Below are 25,465 nucleotides of genomic sequence, written 5' to 3' on the forward strand. Positions count from 1 at the left end.
CATTGCAAAAAAAACTACAAGAACTTTAAAATATATACTTTCGAATATACAACCGTTTATTTAAAAACTTCTGCAAATTTAAAAAAAAAAAAATCCCGAAAATACTTGAGTTTTCAGACCATGCAGGTAGGCATAACCCCTTAACTTGAAAATATCCGCGACCCACGGTCACCGAGCGCGCAGCCCCCGGTAGGACCGTTTAATCCGCCCGACGCGTCGCAATAACGATAATTGTGACCACTTGAAGGCGGGATCCACCCTCGCAATCTGGAAAGATTCGTTTCTGGATGTGCCCGGCAGCCGGCTGCACGTATGACGGGGACATTAAGACAAAGTATTCCCCTCTTTCTCCGGCCTCGGCGATCTCCGTTCACCCCTCGCCTCGTCTCCGTCCCTCGCGTGCACCCTTCGAGCGGAGACCCCCAAGCATCGCGCAACCCCCGTATTCCCCGGTGCTAAACGCAACTACACGAGGGACCTTTCTGCCGTCTTTGTTTTCCCTTTCTTCCCAGTGTCGTTTTGCAGTCTCGCGCGGGGAGGTCGTTGAACGACGGAAGCGGGAAGGACTCGGCAAGGAAGCCAGCGACGAAGAGAAAAGTAAGGCTGAAAAGGAGGAGAGAGGAGGAGCAATCCCGACGGTCAGCGAAGGAGGGCAAAGGGCAAGCTCGTTATCGGTGCACCGAGCGACCGCAACGTGGAAACGATCGCGAGGGAACGGCTCCAGTAATTAAAGGCCCGAGGAGCATCTATTTTCTTTTTTGCTCCGTGGAAATTGCGGTGTTGAAACGCGCGCGAGTATCCTTAACCGTTTGGCGAACCACGGGCAGGCAAAAACACTTCGTTAGAAACGATTCGTGACGCGGAAGTTGGGGAAAAAAGGTGCATCCACGTTTTACTATCGGCAGGGATTAAACACATGTGACTGGGATCATGCATCGTGGATAAAGTTTATCATAGAATGATGTGACGTCACGGTCTCATACCTGGAAAGTAAGGCGTGGTGTGGGGTTCGTAAGCCTCAGTCATCGAGACCGCGCGAGTATGTAAACATCTCTGGCGATTCGTGTCGGTTCGGTGGTCGAGCCTCGCGAGTTCCGATTCACATAGTGTTCCATTGAAAAAGAGAACGGTGGTGACTTGAAGTGACAGTGCTCGGCCTTGACGTACAGGAGCTTCCAGGCAGGCTCTAGCCTCCCAAGATCCTGTGTTCCAGATTCGCGGTGTTGTTTGCGTATTAACTCGCGCGATTCCCAACCGCGAACCCCTTCGACTATCAGCAAATTCTGACCGAAGCGCAGCGTCACCAGGAGTCCCCAGGGCGGAAAAGAAATTGCAGCGCCCATTGAGAGAAATCTTACGGGCGAGAGGCATTTCTCCGCGATACTTGCGATCCTGCGGCAGGGGGTGGGGGAGAGGGTGACGCGTTGAAGAAGGAGAAAGGCAGACGGGTGTTGTCATCTGGTAGTCGCGATCAGCAGGAGTAGCATCAGGATCGCGGAAGAGGGTGCAGCGGCAGGAGAGAGAGATTTTTCCCCACCGCTTGGAAAAACCAACCCCCACCAGTGGACGAGGACGGACTGGCGGCGGTAGCGGCGGTGGCGGCGGCGTGGAAGAGAGGCACGGAGGGGTAGGTTAGCCAGGGTGGTCTCGGTGGTGGCTGGGGGCGGCAGCCTCAAAAATACACCGCAACCACACCGCGCGGCTCCACCGCAGAAGCCGCCATCTTCCACCGGCGAACCGAAACGAGACCGCGCGAGTTAAACACCCTATCCTACTTCCCCGTGCAAGTTGCCGCTGCCACCCGCCGAACCGGCACCCGCCAAGAAGTATCCTTCACCCTCTGGCCTACCACCGAACGACTGTCAGTGAATGGAACCCACAGAAACTGGACTTTTCCTCCACGCACCACCTGGAGGCACCAGTCTTCGCTGAAGGAGTATCGTGCGGCGTAGTCGTCCAAGGACATCGGCAACGGGTATCCTCGGAGGCGTGCAGCTATCAGGAACAGCTGTCACCGAGCTGGACCAGCTTTGAATCGTCCGGAGGACCTGTTATCGCGCGACCAACAGCGAAGGACGAAAAGTGTCCGCGTGGTGGCTGGACTCTGTAAGTGTGCTCGTCAGTTTGGGTGATCCGAAAGGTGGATCGAGTTGATCGAGAGTCGTCGAGTGGTGTACAGTGGTCCCAGGATCCTGAAGGAGAGTAATGTGCGTGCGCGGAGTTGATGTCGCGGCTGGAGCACGCTCTGGGCGCAGAGTTAACACCTGTTAGAGGGTAGAAGTGTCGATGTGATATACGTTAATGGAGAGTAATTTCGATCGACGAGGGGAGGTCGCCGGGCGATTTATAGAGCGGCACGCTCGCGAGTCGTTGTATTAATTCGTCGGCAAGAGGGTTGCCGCTGGTAGACCGACGAGAGAACGACGACTTCCGAGGCGGAGTGGGGCAACCGATCAAAGAAACGAAGAAACGAGGGGCGTCCGACGTCGATTCCAATAAAACGAATTTTCCCCGCGAGTTGGCAACCGAGACGGGGAAGAATTTGCAAACGGATGCTCTTACATCGGCCCCGTCGCGGGATAATGAAATAAGGATCAAAGGATCCCTGGGCCACGCGGGGCCGAACGAACGCTGGCGTGGACTCGCGCGTGCCACGGAAGGAAACGGAGACTCGACTCCTCATCGAGGAAGCTTTATCCGCGGTCCGATCGTCGTCATCGATCCTCGCGATAAACCCAATGTTGCTGAATGATCTAGTCAACACCTGCACAGAGCGATCCCGAGGAAACAACAGGTAATCTTGACTACAGGAGCCAAAGGAGCGTCCAGGATCGCACGGATTAAGTCTATAGACTGGACAGTGGTTTGATCGAGTTTATTCGAGATTGGTGCAAGAGACGCGCGAATAAAATTGAGCCAAATCCTTCGTGGGAGCTCGCTAGACAGGAGGATATTCCACGGAAGGAGTCCAATGATTCTACTCTCATGACGAATCCTTTGCGAGATGCACGCCCCGAGGATCGGCCTCCAGGCTTAGACTATCCAGACCCGAGACTGGTTCGAAACGGCCATCAGGCTGCTCATCAAGGGAGCTCGGTGCATCAGATCGGTGGCGCGAGGATCAGAAGGACCAGGACCTCGTCCTCCAGGAGAAGAATGCACCTGGCCAACGAGGTCCCCCCACAAGCATCCGCTGCTGGCAATAATCTACCGGATTATGCACTCACCGCAGATCTGCTCGCTGAGAGGACCTTGGATGGGTTGTTCGCTGAGCATCCTGGAGAGCTGGTTCGAACAGGTCAGAGAATATAATATTATAACACTATTCGCGATGTCTTTCGCACTCTGTCAGGCTTCGTCTTTCGTTGAGTAGAACTACTTAATTCGACAAAGCTTCTCTATACTGTATTGTAACTTCGTTCATGGAAAGTAGATGTCTCTTCGACCCATCATAGAGTTATGATTGCGCGAGTACGCGGTGGGCTCAACGTATCCGTGTTTAGTTTTCGGATTGACGGTAAATCGAATGAGCATTCGCTGAATATTTTTGGATGACTGGTGCCAACAGGCTCCCCGCACGTGGTCTGCACGGTGCTACCAGCCCACTGGAGGTCAAACAAGACGCTTCCGATAGCGTTCAAGGTGGTAGCTCTGGGCGAGGTCGGTGACGGGACCTTGGTGACAGTGCGTGCAGGCAACGACGAGAATTGTTGCGCCGAACTGCGAAACTCCACCGCGGTGATGAAGAACCAGGTGGCGAAATTCAACGACCTCAGGTTCGTCGGCAGAAGCGGTAGAGGTAAGACACTTTCACGGTCCTACGAACTCCATCGAAGGATATTCTTTGAGCAATCCCTAAGTCCGTAATTTAGGAGCAGAGTGACAGAGGAATAAAATTGATCTAACGTAGGATGACTGTAATCTTCCAAAGCCCAGGATCTCGACTCCAAAGATAGCACGCTCTTTTCACGCTCCCCCGAGCTTTCTTCGCCCCAATTTCGACACCTTCTATTACTAAAAATCTGAACGCGAAACCAATACCAAGAAACTAGACAATTACGAGGGGCTTCTGGGAAGGGCGATTGAAAAAATATTCGACTCGCGCGCGAGACGATCCGGAGGAAGCTCTCTGGGAGGCGGCGTCTTAAATCATTCAGGGCTCGGTACATTAAGACGGTGGGCCGACTGATGGCCTCGTTTTTCCTCGGACGAGAGGCGAGGAGGGCGGCTCGCCACCTGGCCCCTCGTTCCATCCTCATTTTTAATTCACCCGGCAAATACCCCGTGACTCGATATCTCGGCCGGCCGTCGCCGAGATTTTTTAATTCCCGCCTACGCGTTTCAATAATTCAGCGCTCCTTTAAGCCAGAAGTAGCGTCGCCTCGGGTCGGGGGAGGGGACGAGGAAAAATCAAGAGAGGGGCCTCTACGGTCGCTGAATAATGCGCCCCAATGATCGCTGCCATTACCCGACGCTTAATGCAAACGCTCGTCCTAGGACGACTCCGCTCGCCAGGAAAGACGAGCAAACTTCTTGTCCCTCTCCATTTCTCAGACTGTTTTTTTTTTCTTTCGTTCGAGGGGAGTGTCCGAGGGGGAAGGATCGAGAGATACGAGTAACGAGGTGTCCTTTAATTCCTTTAATTCGACCGAGCTGCAACGTCCCTCGCTCCTCGTGCTCGTCTTTCCCCGTGACTTCCAAGAGAGCAGTCACGAACGTAGTCGGTTAACGAGGGGCGGCCGGCCGACTTGTTTATGGCAAATTGGAAAAGGAAATTGCGGGGTAGGCGATATCGGCGCGCTCTTCCTGCGACAGCCCTGCGCCACTCGAGACTTGCGGGGTCGAATCTTAAACGATCGGTGGTTTGAGCGCCAGTTCTTTTTATGGATCACCCCTGCGCTGGGAAGACGAGTAAATTTTCAAATATTTCTACTCTCTTCCCCCTTGGAGTCTCCGTGGATTCCGCCGTGTGAGCTACTTTGCTCGATGAAGCTGTTCACCGCTCGTTGTTTATCTTCAGGCTTCTGCCAGTAATCAGGCGGTGTGAAATTCTTGAGTGGACTTTTCATTACACGCAGATCGAATCATCCTCTCTTTTAGAACACTGCGAATTGAGTATTTCGTCAAGGTTTAGATCGAATATTCTTAAAAAAAAGGGGGAGTCTCTTACACTTGTTCCATCTGGCAGGATCGATCATCGCCTCTCGAGTTCTCGAATCGAAAAAAAAAGCCTGACGAACAGTGGAGAAAGAGCGGAGTGGTCGCGAACGGTTTTCGCAATTTTTTCGCGAAATTCGTCGGTTGAGGAGGATATCGCGGATATATAGAGATTCACCGAACAGTAGGGCGAGTTGGGGGCGGCAGGGGGAGGGGGTGGTTGGGAGTAGAGTGGTTGGCTGTAAGCGGCTTTGGTTTCCATGGCAGTAAGCCCTCATTACTGTATTACGGGCAGCCCCTAACTACCAGCCGTACGCAACGATTTGTCTCTAGAACCTCTATGAGGATGACGGATCATGCAAGATTGTTTCCCGCGTGTTCTGGAAACGCCGATATCCCGATCTCGTGGAAATATTCCCTCCCTGCGCCCCTCCCATCGTCCTGTTGTTTCGCCAGCGGGGTCGGGACTATTTCGAAACGATCCCGAGAGATCGCGAAAGCCGCGCCCCAGCGTTGCTCGCAAAAAGTCGCGACGACCGCGGGCTGGAAAATGCGCACGCGATTCAGCGGGCTGCCGATCACCGATAACGCGGAGGAGGGAGGGCTCGGCGGGCACGTTATCATCTACGAAGGCCGTGCAAACAGATTTGCTAAATAAATGGAAAATTTATGATGTTTGCGCGGCGGGTCACGTCGTGTATCGCGCATAATACCACGGAGACGAGCAGTCGGCTGCCCGTCCGCGGCCGCTTCATATACGGATTCCGTGTACATTTTTTCCCCCCCCCCTCCTCCCGCAGTTCTTTTTTTTTCACCTCCGTTATTTTGCACGCGGCCCGCGCGCGCACTGACCATTTTGGGGCAAATATTTGTTCCCATGCTCGCTCGCGGCCTCCGCCATGCCAATTTAATATCGCGAATGCGGATGAGGAATGATTTTAGCCGAGGCGACCGACCAGCGTTGATCGAAAAATTGAAATGAGCTGATTCCTACGTGTCCCGCTCGTTCGTTTCCAACAGCCTTTAATCGATGGATAACGAAAGGCGCAGCTTGGCGGAAAATCGGTGTTGATTGATGGAGGGATGACCTGTCCCCTTAGTATCCTTCTTTTCAGCGCGGGTCGAGGTGTTAACCCTCTAGTGCATAGATATTTAATTCGGTTGGAAAAATTAGGGGTTGAAAAGACCGAATCCGATGTCTGTTTTCAATGTGAAGGACGTCTGGGCTCCCCAGGGCAGCCTTCTGGGTCACCGGCTTAAAGCGGGATCATGTAGCAAGTACAAAAAATGTAGTGTTTTTTTTATAAAATGAATACTTTATTTTTATGAAAAACTATGAAAAAATGTTCAGAAGAATATAAATTTATGATATAATAGAGAATTATTTTATTGTGCATTGTGAAATTTAACAAAGCACAGAAGAAGCGCGAGAAGCCATCGCGAGCTGGCCTAAGGTCGGTATCAGATATATTGGCCGGTGAGTTCATTTTCGCGAGCAGCGATCGAGGAGAAATCAGCCACCACCATCTGACGATCGTGGATTTGTCAATTGGAGTTGCGTGGTCCCTGAAGGGTATGGTGAAGTAACGGGAACGCTACTTGGCTCTGCCTGAACGTAGCCGTTTGGCTGTTATTTATTCTGAGCGTAATAGTTGTGTGCCTTACGAAGGTATGCGTAAGCAAATACGAGATGAAAATATCGAGAAAGAATCAATCCGCTGATTATTAAAACTCCTGAATTTTTTCGGAGCTTATGCACATCTATTCTGATGTATGTATTTCTACGCTAAGAACTCGGTGTGTCCTACACGTTAGGAGCTTGTCGCTATCCCCACCACTTCTGATTCACTCATGTTCTGCGAAGACGAGAGCATGATGGAACGAGAGCGAGTCAGAAAACGTTGAGAAAAGGTGCACCGAGGCAGGTAAGCGGTATGGTGGGAAAATACCCCTCACGAAACGCACCGGCCAATATATCTGATACCGATCTTACAAGGGAAGATCCCGAACCCGAATATTCCAAAAATTCTGAAACTTTGTGAATATGTAGGCGATTCCCTCCTGAATACAGCGAAATTTTTGTTTGCTGCCCAAATTCACTCGAAGGGGGTGAAATTAACCCCTGAAAAATCGGCTATTTCCCGATTTTGTGTCATAACTCGTGAACTCTATAATAATTTCTTCGCCAAATGATAGATTTAATTGAATGAAGTAATTTTTGTCTTGAAACTTTTTCTGTATTTCTTACAGTTCGCGAATTATATAGAAAATACATACAAACAAATGTTATGGCTTTATTATAATAGTATGATACGATATATGTATTACTTTGTTCCATTCGATAGATCACTACACAACCTACTTACCAATATTTTTTTTAGCTGTACAGTGTCGGGAAGTATTTTATCTGATTTTTTTACTTTTACAAATAATTTTCGCAGCATGGTTAACTCAAAAATGCACTTCAAACTAGATTTCTGTCAAATCGATACGTCAAATTGACATGTTTCTTAGGCTAATATATGTGGTGCGGCAACACTTTTAAGGCTGGCAACTGAGAATTCTGAAAAAAAGGTTATAGGCGCCCAACTCCTGGATTAAACAGGTGCCCGCCTTAAGGCAGGCGTATGCACTAGGGGGTTAAAAGGAATCGAGGAAGGACTGTGATTTTAGTAACATATAAATTGTAAAGGAATCCCACAAGAAATCTACTCGCAACTTTCCTGAAAATTCCAGCACTGAGGAGGCCCCCGAATTCGACGCGCGAGTCCCAGGGAGACTTCTCCGGTTGATCCAGGGGGGGTTCGGAGCGTGAGCTCGGCTGGAAAAGTCGCGACTGGTCGCGTAGTCGCGAAACAAAAGGGCGTCCGGGGGCGCAGGATGGGGATATTATCATAGCGGCGCAGAGGCGTATATCACTCGGCCACCCCTTTCGTTCCCGACAGGGATTAGCGTCAAGCCTCCCGACTGCTAGGAGTCACGAGGCAGCGGCGAGACGCGAGCTTGTGCGCGCTGATGTAGCTCCGGCTGCGCTGCAAACCGGTGGCCAGCGACGGGCGTAAAAACGACGGGCATAAATACCGGAGTTACCTGTGTTTTATGACGTGCCTGGGCCCGAGGTATAGGCGGGCAAGGGTGAGCGCGAGAATCCGAGGCAAAGCTCGAACTATCGACAGCCAGATCCTGACCGATGTCCTCGCGCCCGATGCACTGCGCCCATCTCGCACCCATCTCGCCCGTGGAACCTCGTTTTAGGTCGTGATTCACGCGATTTTCCGCTCTTCCTTCTTCCAACGCTTCCTCGTCCGACTCTTGACCCTTCGGCTCGTTTACTGGCCGCTGGGGATGGTCGCGATGAATTCCAGGGGGGTGCCGACGGTCCTCCGTCGCCTGCGTGGTGTTTAGAGGTTTTTGAGACGGTCGAGGGGTGCTGGATGCGGTGGACTTGGATAGTTTGTAATGGGGGATGAAATTAGCTTGTTCCAGGTCTCGCTCGTAGATCTGCGAAAGGCTGTTTTCATACCCAACTCATCTTAAAAGCGTGGTTAGTACTCTCTCTTACCCTCTCCGCTTTTTTAACTTCCAAGGCTTGCTGGTAAGTGGTCCAGGAGGTGCGTGGAAAATGATTTAATAAGTCGTAAAGGCACGTCGCCGTTGAAGAGGGTCGTCGCTCTTTTTCATAGACCTCTAAAACTCACGCCGGCTGCGGAACAGCTGTTGCTCGGTCCTTGTCGCCGAAATTTCGCTTCGATCGCGCGTGACTTACGCGAAACTGCGCCCTCCGCTTTAATTAATTGGCAAGCGAAGACTGCACCCGCTTCCCCTCGGCGGTCGAATCAATTTCCCTCGAGTCTTGGAAGAAACCACCCCAATCCCCGTACACCAATTATCGATCCCGAAATCGGGCCGAGTCTACCCTACTCTCGGATTAAAAACAGCACAATGAATCCCCGAAACAAGAATCCGTCGGCAGTGCCTGTGTGTCCGCAAGGAATCGACGGCCGTCGTGAAAAACAGGGACACGTCGTTGAAATCCACGGACCAGGGCTCGGTGGATTTCGTCGACCACCTCGGCGACGTTTTTTCCCAATTAAAAATTAAAAAGTCCAACCCCCTTTCGAGCAAAGGATCACGCAGGAGGATAACGGTGGCCAGGCAAGCGGACAGGGGTGGCGAGCGGAGGAGAGAGCGCGGAGTTCTATGGCGGATGACTGCGCCGAGATTTTCTACCGATTAAACATTATTTTTCGTGCTGGTCTCCGGTCGTCCTACGTACCCTGGCCAGCTCTGTTTCTTTCTACGTATGCTAATTCCACGCTCACCTCCGCGCTCACCCTGTTCCGCTTTTTTAACCGTCCACGAACGCTCCGATGAACCCTCGACTCGATGTCGACGCATCCGTCGTGCCTGAAAGATTCCTCGCTGGGCACTCGTTTCTTCGATTGGCGGCCATAAACGGGTCTCCAGATCCGTTCGGTTCGCGTGTCGTCGCGTTGCCTAGGAAAAACTTCTAAACTCCATGTCCATCACCCAGAATAATTCTAATTGTGTCTACTTACAATTAGAATTATTCTGGGTGATGAACATGGAATTTGTAGGACTGGATTTGTTTCTAAAAGTGGTCTTCTTTGTAGAAATCCGAGGGTTTAAGTTGTTCTAGTTTCGAGGCTCGTTCCTACGCAGATCATCGCGCAGTTCGAGTGGCTTTCAGGCGCAACGATTGTTGTTTCCTCGATGCACGAAGGGGCTGTCGATGGGAGCGTATACGCGTCGCTTCATTCCGCCTCGATTCGGCCAGTCAAAACGTCAGAATCTTAAAACACGACAAACACTCTGAAATAACGATCCGAGCCACCCTCGCGCTCGCTACGCCGGCAAACAGGGGAGTTTTTAACACTGCATGATCCCTGGGCAAACTTAGGGTGTACGCTCTCGTGCCTTCTCGCGGTGTGCAAATCCTTGTCGTGCGAAACGGACGCGGACTGTCGCGGGCCCATAAACGCGCGAGCGGTTCGTCTTTTTGCACGGCCAGGAAAAAGTAGCAGTGAGTATTTTAACTGGCGCAGAAAACTGTGACGAAAAATCGTGGGAAATAATTGCTCTACGGTTCTTGAGGCTGAAACGGGCCCGTCTGAGGGCACCGCGACGCGAACGAAATTCTACGGGGTGAAAATCGTTATTTTAAATTTTGTGTAGTTCTAAGGGTCCATCTTTCTAAAAATGGTAGACTTTGGGTGCTTCCGAAACCGAGAGGACGTAGTCTTTGGGGGTTTCCTAGCTTCTAAATAGAATTGGTTTCTAAATACGAATAGCTAGAACAGGAACCCCTAAGCTGAAGAAAATCCTAGCACTGTACGGAGAAATTATTCGAGGCAGCAGGCGAAACTCGGCAACAGGGGTGCAGATTGATGCCTCGAAAGCCTCCGTTTAGCACGCAACGAATTACGATTTCGGCGAGCGTAGGCAGGTGGAGGGCAACAGACCTCAAGGGGGAGGATCGTTCTTCCAGCGTGTTACACATAATGCCTCATAAACACCCTCAAAACGCCTGCTATCACCCTCGATTCCGCGCCGCTACCGCCATCACGGATCTGACACCGCACTGGCAATAAACTTTGGCCTCGTTAGTCCCTCACCACCACCGCTGCCTCCAAAATTCCCCTGCACCGTCTCAAACTACCCTCCTTCTTTTCCCAAATGTCGTCCATTCGAAAAGTGCGAGGCTTTCGCAAGATTTTGTAGCACAGGAATCTCAAGCTGACGTTAGAAAATTTCTAATCAAAAGCAGCTGCGGTATCGAATTTGCGAGCCAGGCGATAATCCTCGGAGCGTACAGCGAACATCGCCTTTTCGAGGGGGAGGCACGCGGAAGAGCGCAGAGTTCCCTCGGCGACGTTCAAACGAGAGCTGAATATTTCGCTCGACGACGTCGGTAAGCCGGTTAAATGTCGTGGTTCACCGTAAAAACCCGGTCGTTTGCCGTCCAAGCCGCGCCACCATAAAATAAAACTACGCAACCGCGTGCATATACGCACGCCGACCCCATTATAAGCCGTATAACTTCACGGTCGTTCGCAGCCTTCTGTTCCGCTTCCTCCGCCAGGAATTCTTCGACCCGATGTGCCGTGGAAAATGTCGAATTTCTGTCTCCAAGTCACCATAGTCGAGGGAGAAATTGCGAAGCGCGAATCTCCTTTGCAGACCAGTCGCCTAACTTCCAACGCAGTCACTTCCGTCTCCTCCAATTTCGTGCATCGCCGCGTTTCTATAAAAAAACATCCCCTGTAATTGTAGGTGGCTCTCGTAAAGCATGCGTCGAGCCCCGGAGCCCAATTTGTTAGTAAATTGTCGTCGCGAATCCATTGTTCGCGCTGTTGCACGCGCTCCGTGGAAAGGAGAGAGGGGAGCGGAATCTCCCTTTGAAGACTGGATGTATTTCGCGGGAGCGTCGCTAGATTTTGGAGCTCGTTGACAAAATCCCTCGTCGAGACGCGGACACGTTTCGACGGGGTTCTCGTGTACTTCCCTGGCGTAATTTGTTAATGAATCTATTTCGCGAAAGAAGCGGATGTGAGAGGAGCTAGGAGCTCCTGGATATTCGTGCCATTGGTGGAACGACGGGGTGCGTCTCGGCGAACGTTCCCCGGGATCGTTACGCGGGATCGAGCTATCGAACGCGCAGCTGAAAGGTAGAAGGACGAAATCGCGCGTGACGAACGGCCCGGCGTATATTTCTGTGTGGCGGGCCGTTTAGCGTTCCCGACATTAACATATTCCAGGGCCGATTCGGGGGTGAACATCGACGCGGCGGCGCCACTCGTTCACCCCTTACTTCCGGCACATTTGTGTTTTGTTTCCAGCGAACGCACCCCCGGCGCGCATTGCCGTTCCGCCAACAGTTGGCCGCGTTTCTCGCGGAGCGTAGGAAAAAGCAGCGGGAAAACACTTAGTCGAATGCTGGGGTGGCGAAAGACGGGGGATGTTTTCTGCGCGGAGACCTTCGAAGACGTTACGTTTCTTTATTGATTTATCGTTTGTCGGGGATTCTGTTTATCGGGAAGCTGGAGTTTTTAGCTACCAGGAAGCTTCAGTTTACCTAATTAGGGAGGAGGATCTTCTCCACCCTCTTGTACTACATTATTACTTCAATGGGAGTACAGTCAATTGTATTTCAAGTATTTTTCCGCGTAGGAGCTTTAGGTTCAGCTACGCTTTTCCCTTCTCTTCCCTCTAGGAAGGCAGGGAACTCTCGTACACAGTTTTAAAACACCATTCGTACGAGGAGAGTACCTTTTAGTAGCGTTGGTCAGGTTGGTGGTGAATAACAGATCGCCAGGAAACCGAGGAAGCTCAGTTCCCCTGCCTTTATGGTTCCTAATATCGAAAAGGGTAGCTACCTCGACGGGAGCATTCAGGCACTTGGTTTTACCACCAGGCGATAATTCTAGGCTGCGAACCGGGAGGAGGGTTCGTCTGACTCTCTGTTCTCGTTTCAGGGAAGAGCTTCACCCTGACGATCATGCTGCAGACGTCTCCTCCTCAGGTGGCCACCCTGTCCAAGGCGATCAAGGTCACTGTGGACGGACCAAGGGAACCCAGGTCCAAGACAAGTGAGTGTCCCTAGATTTTACCAACCGTGGGTAACCTTGCCATGGAAGATGTTGGAGTGGAGGGTGTTTAAACGCTTGGGGATGATGCTCAGTGCGATTCCAGGGACTTGGGCGTAGGAAATTAAGGGAGGTCACTCAGGTGAAAATGAACTACAAATTATTTTACAGATAAAAGTTTGAAAAATGTATTTCCATATTAATTTTTACGCTGAAATGAATTACGTAAGACTGTTAATACAGTGACAATTTTTTTCTTCAAAATTATAAAAAAAAATTTGAAAACATTATTCGATTATAAAATCCATATACTTATCTCTGTAGTATTGTATGCAAAGACTGCAAAAAAAATTTCAGCTCGATAAATTCATTTTTGTCGGAGTTATAACGTTTTTTGATTTAGCGCAGTAACTAAAACGCTCCTGCTCCGTACGCACAGTGGTTCCAAAGTGCCTTTTTATGTACAAAATTCCGTATCTCAGTGAATTCTTAACCGATTTTTATCTTTTCTGCTCGTTTTGTCGGGGATTAAATTTGCTAAAATGTCAAGCAGTAGTTTTCCAAAATTTTCTTTAGGGATTAAAAAAAAACCCTGAACTCTTGGTTCCGAAACAACTAGTTTATTAACCAATTTTTTCATTTAGTTAGTCTTCTTCCATATATTCTACATCTTCTTTATAATTAAACAAAAGATATTTTGCGTCTTTTACAAGTGCAACAGACGGAGTTGGCCATTGGGAACTCAAAATCGAAATTAATTTTCGTTTTAGTTACGCTAAAACAAAAAACTTTATAACTCGGACAAAAATGAAGTTTTCGAACTGATTTTCTTTTGCAGTCTTTGTATACAATACTACAGAAATGAGGGTGTAGATTTTACAATAGAATAATTTTTCGAAATTCTTTTTTTAAAATTTTGAAAAAAATTGTCACTGTATTAACTCTTACATAATTCACTTCAGCGTAAAAAATAATATGGAAATACATATTTTCAAATTTTTATCCGTAAAATAACTGGTATTTCATTTTCACCTGAGTGATCCCCCTTAAACTTGACCCCTAATACAATTTTTCGAAGAGGCTCAGCAACTTTCAGCTCAACAACCTTTGACTTCAAAATTGTAATGGGTAAACCCCAAGTCCACTAGACTTCTTCCACTATCAATGCACGTTCCCAAAACGCGTCATCTCTCATCCTCCCTCCAGCCTCATAAACGAGGACCAATTTCCCAAGGACTAGTTTCACACTGAAAGAAGTGTGTTACGTTTCAGGACATCAAGCCTTTCATCCGTTCCATTTCGGGCCCAGGCCGTTCCCTTTCGGACACCCGCAGGATCCGCTGGGATTCAAGTTGTCTGGTAAGTGTTGCCGGTGTCCCACGATCGAACACGCATCCCCCGGTCGCTGGTCCAGGTCCAGCTGTACTCGCGTAGCACGTCTACGGCCTCCTACGACGTCACCTCGTGTCGGCAGATAACTAAGTTTGCAACCCTGCACCGTTTCCCCCGAACCCCTACAGGAGCCCGTCTTTCACTACACGCTGGCTTGGCTGAGCGCGTCGCCGCTCGGCTGGCTTGGTGGCTACGAGGGGTGTCAAAATTGAGCGTCGGCAGGCACCGACTCAAAATTGAGTTTTGCCACCGGGCGTCTAAGTGGAGAAGACTCTGATTAAGCTTCGGGCGGCGCGCTGCTCTCTCTGCCTTTTCGTTTGCACGACGCCCGCGCTCCTACTTACGCTCACGCTCTTCCCGGGGAAACTTTGGCGAGCAACTTCTTGCTGTTGAAATTCCTGATCGTCCTCGACGGGGGTGCCGCGTCTCTAGTGGCTGGGGGCTCGAGAAACTTCTCCTTTTTGTGGAAACGCGTGGCTTGGAGGTGACCGGTGAACGGGCTTGGTACTAGGTACCTATATCTATTTTCATCATTGTTAAGTTAGACGTTGATGGTTGGGTCTTGAGATGGAAGTCTTGAATAGTGATTTAGAAAAAGAATAGCCAGAATACTCGATTCGGTTGAGGAGTTATTAGCTGTAGATTGCCACCACCCTCGAGCTAGCCTTCACAAAACTGGGGACAGAGCAGTTTCTCAATTTCTTAATCAAATTTCTACTTCCTTTTTCGAGCTACATCTCTCTCCTGTACTTCTCCGTACCACGTCTTCCCGGTTAGACCACATCTCACTCGGTCACTTTCCACAGAGTCCAAATATCCTAGCACCGAAGAGGCGAAGGTTTCCGAAACACCCAGTTTTCATCTATTTCTATCCATCAGCGAGCGACGTTGCGGGCGAATTTCCGCAGAGTTTTCCGTAGCGGCGACAGGCTAGTCCGCCGGCACGGCTTCCAATTCGAATTCGTTCTCGAAGCTCGAAATTTTGATGGGACTAGCCTCGAGCGGCGAGGGTACTGATACTGGTGCACCGACAGTGTATTGTTTCGGCATGATAAGCGGCTTAACGGAGCTTCTCTCCCTGCCGCTCCCCCCCTCCTGCCAGGGGTGGTGTGGAGTAGCAGTCCTGCCGTCGATTTCTCGTCCCACCTCTCGTCCCCCAGCCCTCCTCCCACCCCGAGTGGTCTACTCAATCAAGGACCAACCGGCTGCCGCGCCCGCTTCTCTCTTCGACTTTCCTCTCTGCCTCTCTCTTCTTTCCTTCAGATTTCCATCGTAATTTCAGCTAACGAGGACGTACGCAACAATCCCCGGGGCTGGAGAAAATTCTACGACGGGGTTCGCGAGAACGGAAGTGTCGCGGCCTTGCAACTAGCGTAAATCGAATTACCGAAGGCACGCGAGCTCGAGGGAATGAGGGAGCTGCGCGTGGTGGATATTTTCGGGAGAGGGTTGTCGTAGGTCGAGGAATTTCCAAGATTTCTTATCATCCATGTACACGAAGAGTCGTGTAATCACGTTGTGACAAGTTGAAGCAGGCACGAAAGTACGCGAGTTCTTTTTTCCCGTGATCTTCAACCCCCGCAGCGATGCATCGAGCGTGGCAAGTTTTTCCACAGTTTCAGCCACCCTCGGCGGAAGAATTTCAGTTGCTCCATAATGGACACACGTGTACACGGAAAATTGGGTCGCGCTCAAATTACAGCGACCGACATCACCCTCATATATCGATCGGTTTATCTCCCCGTGCGCGGTGTCCTCCACTTTTTCAACCCTTTCGCGGGGTAGTTCGAGCTTCCTCGCACAGGTTGCGCCTCTGTCCAGTTCGCCGTCGGGTCAGTCGGCCAGCTTTTCAACTCACTCGCCACCCTCTGCGCCGGGAGGTGTATCGTTGCGCGGATAAAGATGTGTTTCGAGAGCTGGTTTATTAGATATCTCCGCCTGGGGTTGATAAGAAGCAGAGGGAGGAGATGGCTGGCTACCCGAGCCAGGGGTTGTTAAGGTGCCCATTGAGGTGTAACTAGGGGGATGTTATTAAATTTCGTTCGGGCCTACCTCGAGGGGAGACTTGAATTTTATGGGTCTCCCCGAGGATTCGAGTCTCGAAGTCCAGCGCATCGAGTGTCCTTCCTTTGGTGGCCACTCTGGTCACATTACTCTGGCTCCTTTCACGTGTCCAGATGGTGACACACTCGGTCAGCCGACTCGTAATTGAGGTAGACATTTTCTTCTGGCAACCATGACGATACTCCTTGTTACGTCGTGTCAAAGTTGGAGTTTCGATTATTGTTTAAATCCTCCCCGAGACTCCTTGTAGATGCACTTGTCGATAACATCCCCCTGGACTATCCCAGAAACAGAAATGGACAGCGCGTTTTTACCTCGCTCCCTGTTTCCACGATTCAATTTACATGCACGAGGACGAAGAGATGCAAGGGCAAGGGAATCGGGGCACGAGGAAAATTAATGTATTCGGTGACTGGCACCACGCGAAAGATCCTCGCTGAGATTGTCCAGGAACGGAAAACACCCTGATCACGTGCCCTCCCGCGAGGCCGTCTTTGTCAGTCTAGCTAAGGGGATGAAAAATCGCGAGAGCCGGGATTCGAGTTAACAAGAACAGCTCGCGCAGCTCGATTCCTATCCCACCCAAACCCCTCGTCCCACCCTCCAGTGTCAATTAACCGCTGCCTACACCAGGGGTGGTTGGGGAGCACCGGAAAAATCGCGACCCCTGTTTCAATAAGGTGGCCTTTACCTCATTTGGGGGAGATTGTTAGGAGCGTTCAGTTTAAAACTGTCGCTTCGCTCTTGGATCGTTTTACTGCGAACTCTCGCGAGCTTTCTTTAACCCGAGAGTAGGCGCGCCAAATAACTTACGTTAGTAGGCGCATTTCGACCGATGGTAATGTAATCAGAAATAACTTAATGAAATCACTGAAATAATATAAATAATGCATAACATTATATTTTACTTATTTCAGAATCGTTATACGTAAATAATTTTCATTTTTTATGATAAAATGATTAATCGTATTATAATATTATGAGTTCTGGAAAATTTATTTTTATACAAATGATATTATTTTTGATATTATTTTATTTTAAATAGATTTTAAAAATAAAATATTATATAAAAATTTGTGCGAATGCAAAATATAAAATGATATTGTCTAATTATCAATTTGAATTTATCACTTGATTTTTAATTTTCAATAATAGTAATTATCTAATATATTTTATATTTGTTTTTCAAAAAATATACTTATAAATTTATGGTTTCATAAACGTATTAAATATTTATATTTTCCTGAGATTAGGAACAGCATCTTGAAAATAAAGAATAAATACTTACGTTTCCTTCACTCAAAGTAATGCCTCTTCTACATCTGATATCTCTGTATCCGCAGAATCAATTTCCGAATCTGTATCGTGATCGGATTGCATAACATAATCGGAATCTCCTGCGGAATCACTGATCTCGTCTTCAATGTTTTCATTCAATAAGAATTCTCGGAAATTAGTATCAGCCATGATTGCCACACAGTACGCGTCGTATGCGACAGACGAAATGAGACTAACGTTAGCAGGCGCGTTACGGTCGAAAAGCACGACGCGTAACAATGTATGATTTAAAACCTACACGAGTGCACTTAAGTGTCGCTCCGTAACATAAATAAGTCAAGAACTCCTTCAAAGGGGAATAGCTCCACGGAAAAAGTAAACGGTCGAACGCTATGGATCATGTTTCAAAACATGTGAAATCGTCGGTTGAAAAGACCAACATGCGCCTACTCCCGGGTTAAAGAGCACCACCCTCCTTTCCTTTCGATCTCCCTTCTGCCTTGCCAAGTGGATCATTCGCCAATTTTTGGGGGCAAAGTTTGTCGTGGAAGTCGCTGGGAATATCCTTTTAATTGCATGTCGAATTGTTGTTAAAGTTCAAGGTACATAAGGACTTTTCAGGTACGCAAAATACCAAGGGACATTCTCGAAGAGTCTATGGCGTACCACTTAAGGAAATCAGTAATGTTGTAATTTAATTTCAGCAGCGTCTTAAGATTGAAAGGCCAACGGGGTTGATTTTCAGAGAGGACGATTCCTCTGGCTACCCTTGAAGGTCCTTTCCACGTATACGAAAGGCCAAGTAACCCTTGACGAGTGCGGTGCCGGATCCTTAAAGGTTCCCTTTTTAAGGGTTGTCCCTGTCCACCCCAGCGTCAAATCACAGCGGATCCTTTAAATTCGCGTCACATTTCACCCTCCTGCGTGTCTTGCAAGGGTGTCTCGGGGTGGCCCGTCTTTTAATCAGCCCTGGTGACCAGGACCTTTCGGTGGAGGCGACGGTAACTAATGATACCCTCCGTCGTTCTTCTTCGTCCCCTGCTCGCGTCGCATTCTCTCTCCTATCGGTGACACAAAAACCCATAAAGACAGACACAGGGGGGGATGGATAAATTCGTCGGACGCACACGCGGTGGCGTTGATTTGTAATTTCTTCCCGCATCGGTTTCCATTCGTAGGGTGGCCGAAGTTTCTATAAATTTCGATCCTGCCGGAAATCCTTCGCTAAACTACGATCCACCATTCCGCTCGTATCTCGAAGCCTAGAAAGGATTCCATCCGGGGCTCGCGCTGAAAAGTTGCAGGACGGAAGCTCGTCAATCTTTAATTCCGCCGACGCAATCGTGTCAGGGAAATAAAAGGAAGGAAACGGAAAAGAAACGGAAGGTGTTCCGGGGGACGTGACCCAGGGAGAGGGAGGCCAGCTTGCGCACAATGAACGTTTCGAAAAGTTCGCCGTTTTTATCCGCGTGTTCGTAACTTCAAAGAGGATGCAAGCGTAAATAAGAGACGCGGAGGCGGCTGGCGCGGGTTGGGCCCGGTGAGGAAGGGATGAAACGCAGTGGCGCGAGAGGGAGCGAGAGAGATAGCAATTTTCTCGTCCTTTCTCGAAATATCTCCTCGTAGAGCTTAGATCGGTGCCAGGGACCTTTCCAGGGTGGCATTTTAGGGGTTGCTGCGACGCGATAATGAGAACGGGCGCAAAGGGTGGGTGTGCAAAGACATCCGACCGACGGTAGTGAGAGGCTAGAACGTGGGAAAACGGGGAGCGACGGAAGCGGGGGGGGGGCGGTGGTGGAGGAGCAGCAGGGCGAGGAGGTAGGAGGCGGCAGGGGGAGGTGGCAGGGCGTTAGAGAAGAAGCTGAAAAGAGGGGGAGGGTGTGCTAGCTCCACAAGGGTTAACGCCTTAGGAGTAAGAAGGGCGTTTTAACTCCTGTTTTGCATAGATTTGAATAGATAAGGAGGACAGGAAAATACGCGAATTAATTTATTATGTATCCTCTGGCTGCCGAGCTGGAGGGGCTTCCAGCGAGCGACCCGAACGACCGGCTTTACTCTTTACTTTTCGGGGATGCCTGTCAGACTTTAGCCCAACGTCTTTAAACGCCTCTTAAGGTTCTCCTCGCCTAGGCGTGACAGACGTACATAACACGCGTCTGTTTCCTGCACCGCACAGTGGTTCCAAAGTGCCTTTTTATGGACAAAATTCCGTATCTCCGTCAATTCTCAACCGACTTTTGATATTTTTTTTGCTCGTTTTGTCGGGGATTAAATTTGCAAAAATGTCGAACAGTAGTTTTCCTAAATTTTCTTTAGGGATTAAAAAAAAAATTCTGAACTCTTGGTTCCGAAAAAACGAGTTTATTGACCAGTTTTTTTCATTTAGTTAGTCTTCTTCCATATATTCTACATCTTCTTTATAATTAAACAAAAGATATTTTGTGTCTTTTTCAAGTGCAACAGACGGAGTTGCCCATTGTGAACTCAAAATAAAAATTAAAGGAATCGATGGTATTAATAAATTATTTCAGACGGTTCTGGTTGTAGTAAACTCGGTAGACATTCCAAATTTTCAGCCATTGTAAAGTTGTATTTCAAACATTCTGACGTGTCAACAAATCGCCTGTTTTGTGTTTCCGCTATTGCCAAGTACCAATTAAAAATTTTACGTAAAAAAAACTACTTAGATAAGCAAAATCTTATCAAATTAATCCCAAAGATTGTCCTACTAAAGTTTTCATCCAACTATGTGAGAAAAAAGATAGAAAAAACATATTCTGGTCGCAATTTAGGTTTTTGATATTGTAGAAAATTTAATCTCCGACAAAACGAGCAAAATAAACCAAAAATGGATTGAGAATTGACGGAGATACGGAATTTTGCCGACAAAAAGGCACTTTGGAACCACTGTGCACCGTGGCACACGAGACGCGTAATTCCTGTCTGTCTCAAAAGAGAACAAAAGAATCTCTGGTGCTTGGATATTGTTCATTCTTCCGAGTTACCCCTTTTTTTGCACGCGTATTGTTCTTAACTCGAAAGGGTACGCGTATTTTGCCGACTTTCTGTAAGACTGTGCCTCCCGCAGGTGCGAAAGTGTAGAGTATGTTAATCTCGTAAGTGGAAATTTAAGGGTGAACGTATTGTTTAATTCGAATGCAGATGGATTAATTAGTGTTTATTGGTATAATGAAAACTATAAGTATGTACTACAGTTTATTTTTATCGTTAGCTGCCTTTGGAGTATCTCTGAAAGTCCCTTCAAACACTTTTCTTGCCATGTCTGACCAATGGCCGTCTCGTACTACTTGTTTCGCTATGAATTCCTTTCCACTGAAACTGCCGCTGCTTTTTCAATTGTCTTTCTTCCTGAAGGCTTCCCCAAGGTCTTGTGACATAGAGGATTAATTAATTTCCAAAGTATTTACCGTAGGTCCATTGCTAAACGCGTTAACCATCCAGACGCAACGTTAACTCTCCCCCGATGCGGTACAGCCAAAATACCGTGGAGCACATTTTGAACATGCTGCTCGATAATACATCATCCCTTAAAGCTTCGCCGCTCCCCCCAACGGAAGGTACACATAAAGGCAACTAACCCTAGGGCCGTAACGTTTAAGCTTAACATTTCTCACCCCTTAAAGGGTAGCGGCTCCTTGAACCCTTTCAGTTCTCTCTCCAAGGGCCGCTCCGTCTCTCTCCCCTCGACTCTTTCAGAGATCTCGCCGGGTTCTCCCCTCATTAGTCTTCATTTGTTTTCGGAATTATCGCTCGCGCCGCTCTACCCCATCCCCGGCACGCGAGCACCGCTCTAAGAGGGTGCCGGGTGTTTTGGGGAGGTTTATTAAATTGAAAGTATGTTACGAGCTGTTTGAAATAGATACGCGCCACTGTCAAATACCGAAACTCAGCGAGCTGAATTTCCAAATCTGCCGTTTCATCTCCCGTTATGAACCTCGAAAATTCTCTAACACGGAAGTAAAGGGAAGTTGTAGGAATCGTAATAACCTTATCGGTACTCTTTCGTATAGCATTCTATATTTCTGTGACCCGTGTGGATTTTCAAGAAGACCTTTTATTTGATTTTAGACTCAGTTGTATTGCACATACGATCATGCACAGGCACGGTATTAAGGAAGTATCTTGGCACAGGTTGTAGAAACGGAACGTCAGCTTCCTTCTCGGGGTAAAAATTTTTTCGCAGCGACCAGGGCGAAAGGATTGAACGAGGATTTCCCCAGAAAATACCCAGAACGGAGTCCTCACTTATGGCGCATCAGGTACACGGAAACCCTTGGCCTCCTTAAGCTCGCTGGCAGCGCAGCTTTCGCGCGCCTCTTATCGTTTTCTTAATCCCCTCATAAAGTAGCTCCAGCTACATGCCTTTCTCCCTCCTTCCATCCCCCTGTCTCTCTCTGTGCAAGCTTCCAGCTGGGCTGCTTGCCGTTCCACGCCGGTGTGGTAGAACGCGAGATAGTGGTGTCCTCTCTGGCAAGCGCGGCTTAAAGAGAGCTTAAAAATCACCCCTTCGACCCCTACCGAGCTTTTTCCATCCCCGCCACAGGCTGGCTGGCCGTCGGTGGGGATACTAGCACGTCCAATCCCCGTGGCCGCCGTCGCTCTGCGCCACGCCCACGTTCCAGTGACCAAACTACCCTCCCCACCCCTCGCGAAGCCTCCCCTACTTGCCGCCCCGCCGTAATCCCCACCCTTTGGAAGCCAGCCGCGGTGGCTTCGGAGCTTTCACGGAATTTTTAAACTGCCCGGCACAGATGACGGTATAATCTGCTATTGATCAAGGTGTTTCGAAAAACCGATACCATACCGATGACTACGCGCTTCACTTTTACTACTTCTGCTCCCAACACACAACTCTCTCGACGGCGGCGAGCTCCAACGAGCCGCTGCTCTCTTATCCGTGGTTTCTTAACTTCTTCAGTTAGCTGTTCTGCAATCTCGTTTTACGCGAACTTTTGTTGTAGAACAGACCGTTCCTTCTCCTTCTACTGGAGGTGAGTTTTGGTCGGTTACGCTTGGCTTGCAGGAGTCTCGCAGGCTTTTTGCCGCCAGGAGAAGGTCGAAGGCTCGGTGGTGGACCGTGACCAGTGTAATCGCGCTGGAACAGATTAATTCTTCCGATGTCGCGGATTTAATTGCATACCTGCACACAGAAACCCTTTTCCATGGCCGCGCGGTATTGGCCACCATTGGAAAAAGGTGATCGATCGTCTCTCTATTCTCGGTTGGGATAAATTTAACTGTCCATCCACGTCAAACGGTCGCTACGTCAAAGGGAAGCGTTTTCTGTAGTTCTGTCTGTCAGCCGGTGATCGCTTATCCTTCTGACATTATATAACGTTTCCCTCGGGAGGAGAAGGCGGGGTGTTTCTTTTCTAACGAACTGAGGCTATTTATCGCGACCTCTTTGAGTGCTCGTCTCTAGCACGCGTTCGTCGTCTGATAAGCTCCCAAGGTTGATTTCTCGCCGAGTTATTTATAGACTGAGATCGTGTCTGCTCCTTGGTACAATATTTTCCACCAGCTCGAAGAATTAACCATCCGCCACGGTTATGTCGCGTACTCGGAAAGAAATCTCCTTCAAACTAGAATCCCACCCCCATCGATTAGAGAGCCCTTGCAGCGACCAGGACGGTGACCGGAAAACCAAACAACTGCTTGACGTAACTTCAGATCCCTTGGACTGCACAGGCTTGCAACACCTGGGTCTGGAGCAAGGAGCTGGCCAAGGCTGGGGCGGACTACCCCGAGGATCTCTACCACCGCACTGTCTTCCGCCGCCTCCTGGCCACCATTCTCACACGCATCCCCCGGCAGCCGGTGCGTCGGCCTTCAATCCCTTCCATCACAGCATCGAGCAGAGATCTCCTAGACTGCCTGGACCTAACAATGGTAAGGACCGATTTTGTCACCGTTACTCCCCGAAGCTGCCACAGTGCAGTCCTCTTGTGTCACTTGAACCTGGCGGACAGCTTCGAGAGGATGCCAGAGAGACCAGTAACAGCGTCGAAGTTGCTGACAGGCACTTGGTAATTGGTTGGAGCTCGCTCATTAACGAGAGAATGCGACTGGGTGTTTTTAAAGAGTCGTCGAGGAACGATTTGGGTCCAATCAGCGTGTCCGTGAGGGAGGTGACCCCGACGTCGTCGCCAGGCAATCCTGGACCAGGTTTGCTCACGACGGCCTCAGTCGCGGCGCCCACACCCCCGGCTGAGTCGACGACGACCACTGCGACGACGCCCAGCCCCTCTGGACACCACTCTCACTTCCAAGGTACCGTTGCAATCCTTTTCTCCCGTGGAAACAATAAATTTGTACAGTGGATCGGGGTGGTTAAATTGATTTTCCAACCGCACTTTGACCACCACTGTGCGAGTCGTTTCAAATTAAAAATCTCGTAAGGACCACCAACGAAATGATCGTATCTTCCAACAACAGGTCTGCACCTTCTGGGAGCCACAGGGTCCATCTTTGGCTCGATCTTCGCCCCGCTGTTGCCGCAGTCTTCGTGGCTCTACAATCCACTCTATCACACGCAGCAGTACATCCTCGAGCCAGAGTGGCACGCTCTAGCGCTGAGGATGGCGCAGCAACGGCTCCAGAGGCCCGATCAGGCTGGACTGGAGGAGCTGAGGAAGTTGAGGAGTAGTAGCAACAGCCCGGAGTCTGGCCTGAAGGAAGAGAAGCAGAGGGACGACGACCAGGACCTGCTGCACAGGTCTGGGTTGGACAGTCCGGACGGGAGCATAGAGGTGGATGATAGGAACGAGTACGATCAGACCAGAGATCGAGTAAGGAGCGACGAGTCGCTGCCCGAACAGGACTCCCCGAGGATCTCCCCAGTGAGGAGCGACCTGGAGGACGCTACCACGGACGCGACGTTTCAGGACTCCTCCGTCCACCTGAGACCAAGCATGGAGAACTCGAACGATCAGGAGGGAACGAACGACGAGCAGATCACTCGTAGGGGCGATCTGGCGGTGAAGATCCGGCTGGAAGGCACCGTGGATCTCAGCACGAAGAAGGGGCAGGACAAGGAGAACGTGGGCCAGGATCTGACCACCAGGAAGAAGGAAGACGACACTGGCGTGGAGAGGGATGCGGTCAGGCCTAGAAGAGAGAGAAGCCCCAAGCCCAGACAGGTTTGGAGACCTTACTAGAGCTTCGACGGACGAGATTGAAAAATTCAAAGGACTCTTCCAGGTGTAATATATATCTTCTGGGAGATGCTGTACAGTGCGCTGAAGTCTCTGTCGATGTAGGGTCTCGGTTAAGGTTAGCGTTTGTATCGGCCGTGTCCCCGGGCCTGATTCGCAGGCGGAGGGGCAGATGTACACGACCCTGAGTCAGGGTTCAGCTGCGGCCAGCTTTAGGGCCTGGTCTCCCCCGGCCAGGAACCATCAAGGACTCGAGGACTAACCAGGGTTTACGTTCGTATAGTATGTAAATATATAAACGGCGTCCACTTATCAGCTAGGCTACCGTATCGCGTACAGGTGTTAATCACTACCCATTGTCATTTCGAGTGAGAGTAATCGACCCTGTCGAACAACCCCCATCGCAACAGGCTGACCGGCGGAGTCAGTCGAGTGGCTCCACGTAGCTAGTGAAGAACGAACGGGGGATCGATTCTTCGATCAGCCACCATTGGTAGCGGTGTCTCTGCGATGGGGGTCGTTCAAAGCTTCTTCCCAGCGAGTCGACTCGCGAGCTCGCGTCGTTGTAAATATCGCAGTCCCCAAAAAGTGTTCTCGGGCCAGGCTGAGTCACGTCCCCACAGGCTATTCGCCTTTTTTATTACGAGGAACATTGACCGGTCGCGGCGGACTTGACGGACGGTAGATCGAATGTGGCCAATCGGCATGTGGATGTCGGAGCGTGGTTGGCCTCGAGAACGAAATCTTTCACTGTTTAAGTACCGTCATCAAATAAAGTAATATCATCCGTTC

At 49.6% G+C, this 25,465-nt stretch overlaps 1 protein-coding gene across 4 annotated transcripts; it reads left to right on the top strand.

The window, feature by feature from the left end:
- Window positions 1-463: 463 nt before the first annotated feature.
- LOC143375556 (uncharacterized) lies at window positions 464-25,465 on the top strand. 4 transcript variants are annotated; one of them, XM_076824788.1, is made up of 7 exons: window positions 464-3,298; window positions 3,569-3,799; window positions 12,654-12,767; window positions 14,022-14,123; window positions 23,190-23,408; window positions 23,601-23,789; window positions 23,955-25,465. In XM_076824788.1, exons 1-7 carry the CDS (start codon window positions 2,986-2,988, stop codon window positions 24,674-24,676), a joined length of 1,890 nt encoding a protein of 629 aa, XP_076680903.1. In that variant the 5' UTR covers window positions 464-2,985; the 3' UTR covers window positions 24,677-25,465. The 4 variants fall into 4 exon arrangements, with proteins under 4 accessions (XP_076680903.1, XP_076680904.1, XP_076680905.1 ...); XM_076824789.1 differs by having other exon boundaries at window positions 14,037-14,123; XM_076824790.1 differs by having other exon boundaries at window positions 465-3,298; window positions 23,208-23,408.

The sequence above is a fragment of the Andrena cerasifolii genome, chromosome 12, assembly GCF_050908995.1.
Source record: "Andrena cerasifolii isolate SP2316 chromosome 12, iyAndCera1_principal, whole genome shotgun sequence".
Classification (NCBI taxonomy): Eukaryota; Metazoa; Arthropoda; class Insecta; order Hymenoptera; family Andrenidae; genus Andrena; species Andrena cerasifolii.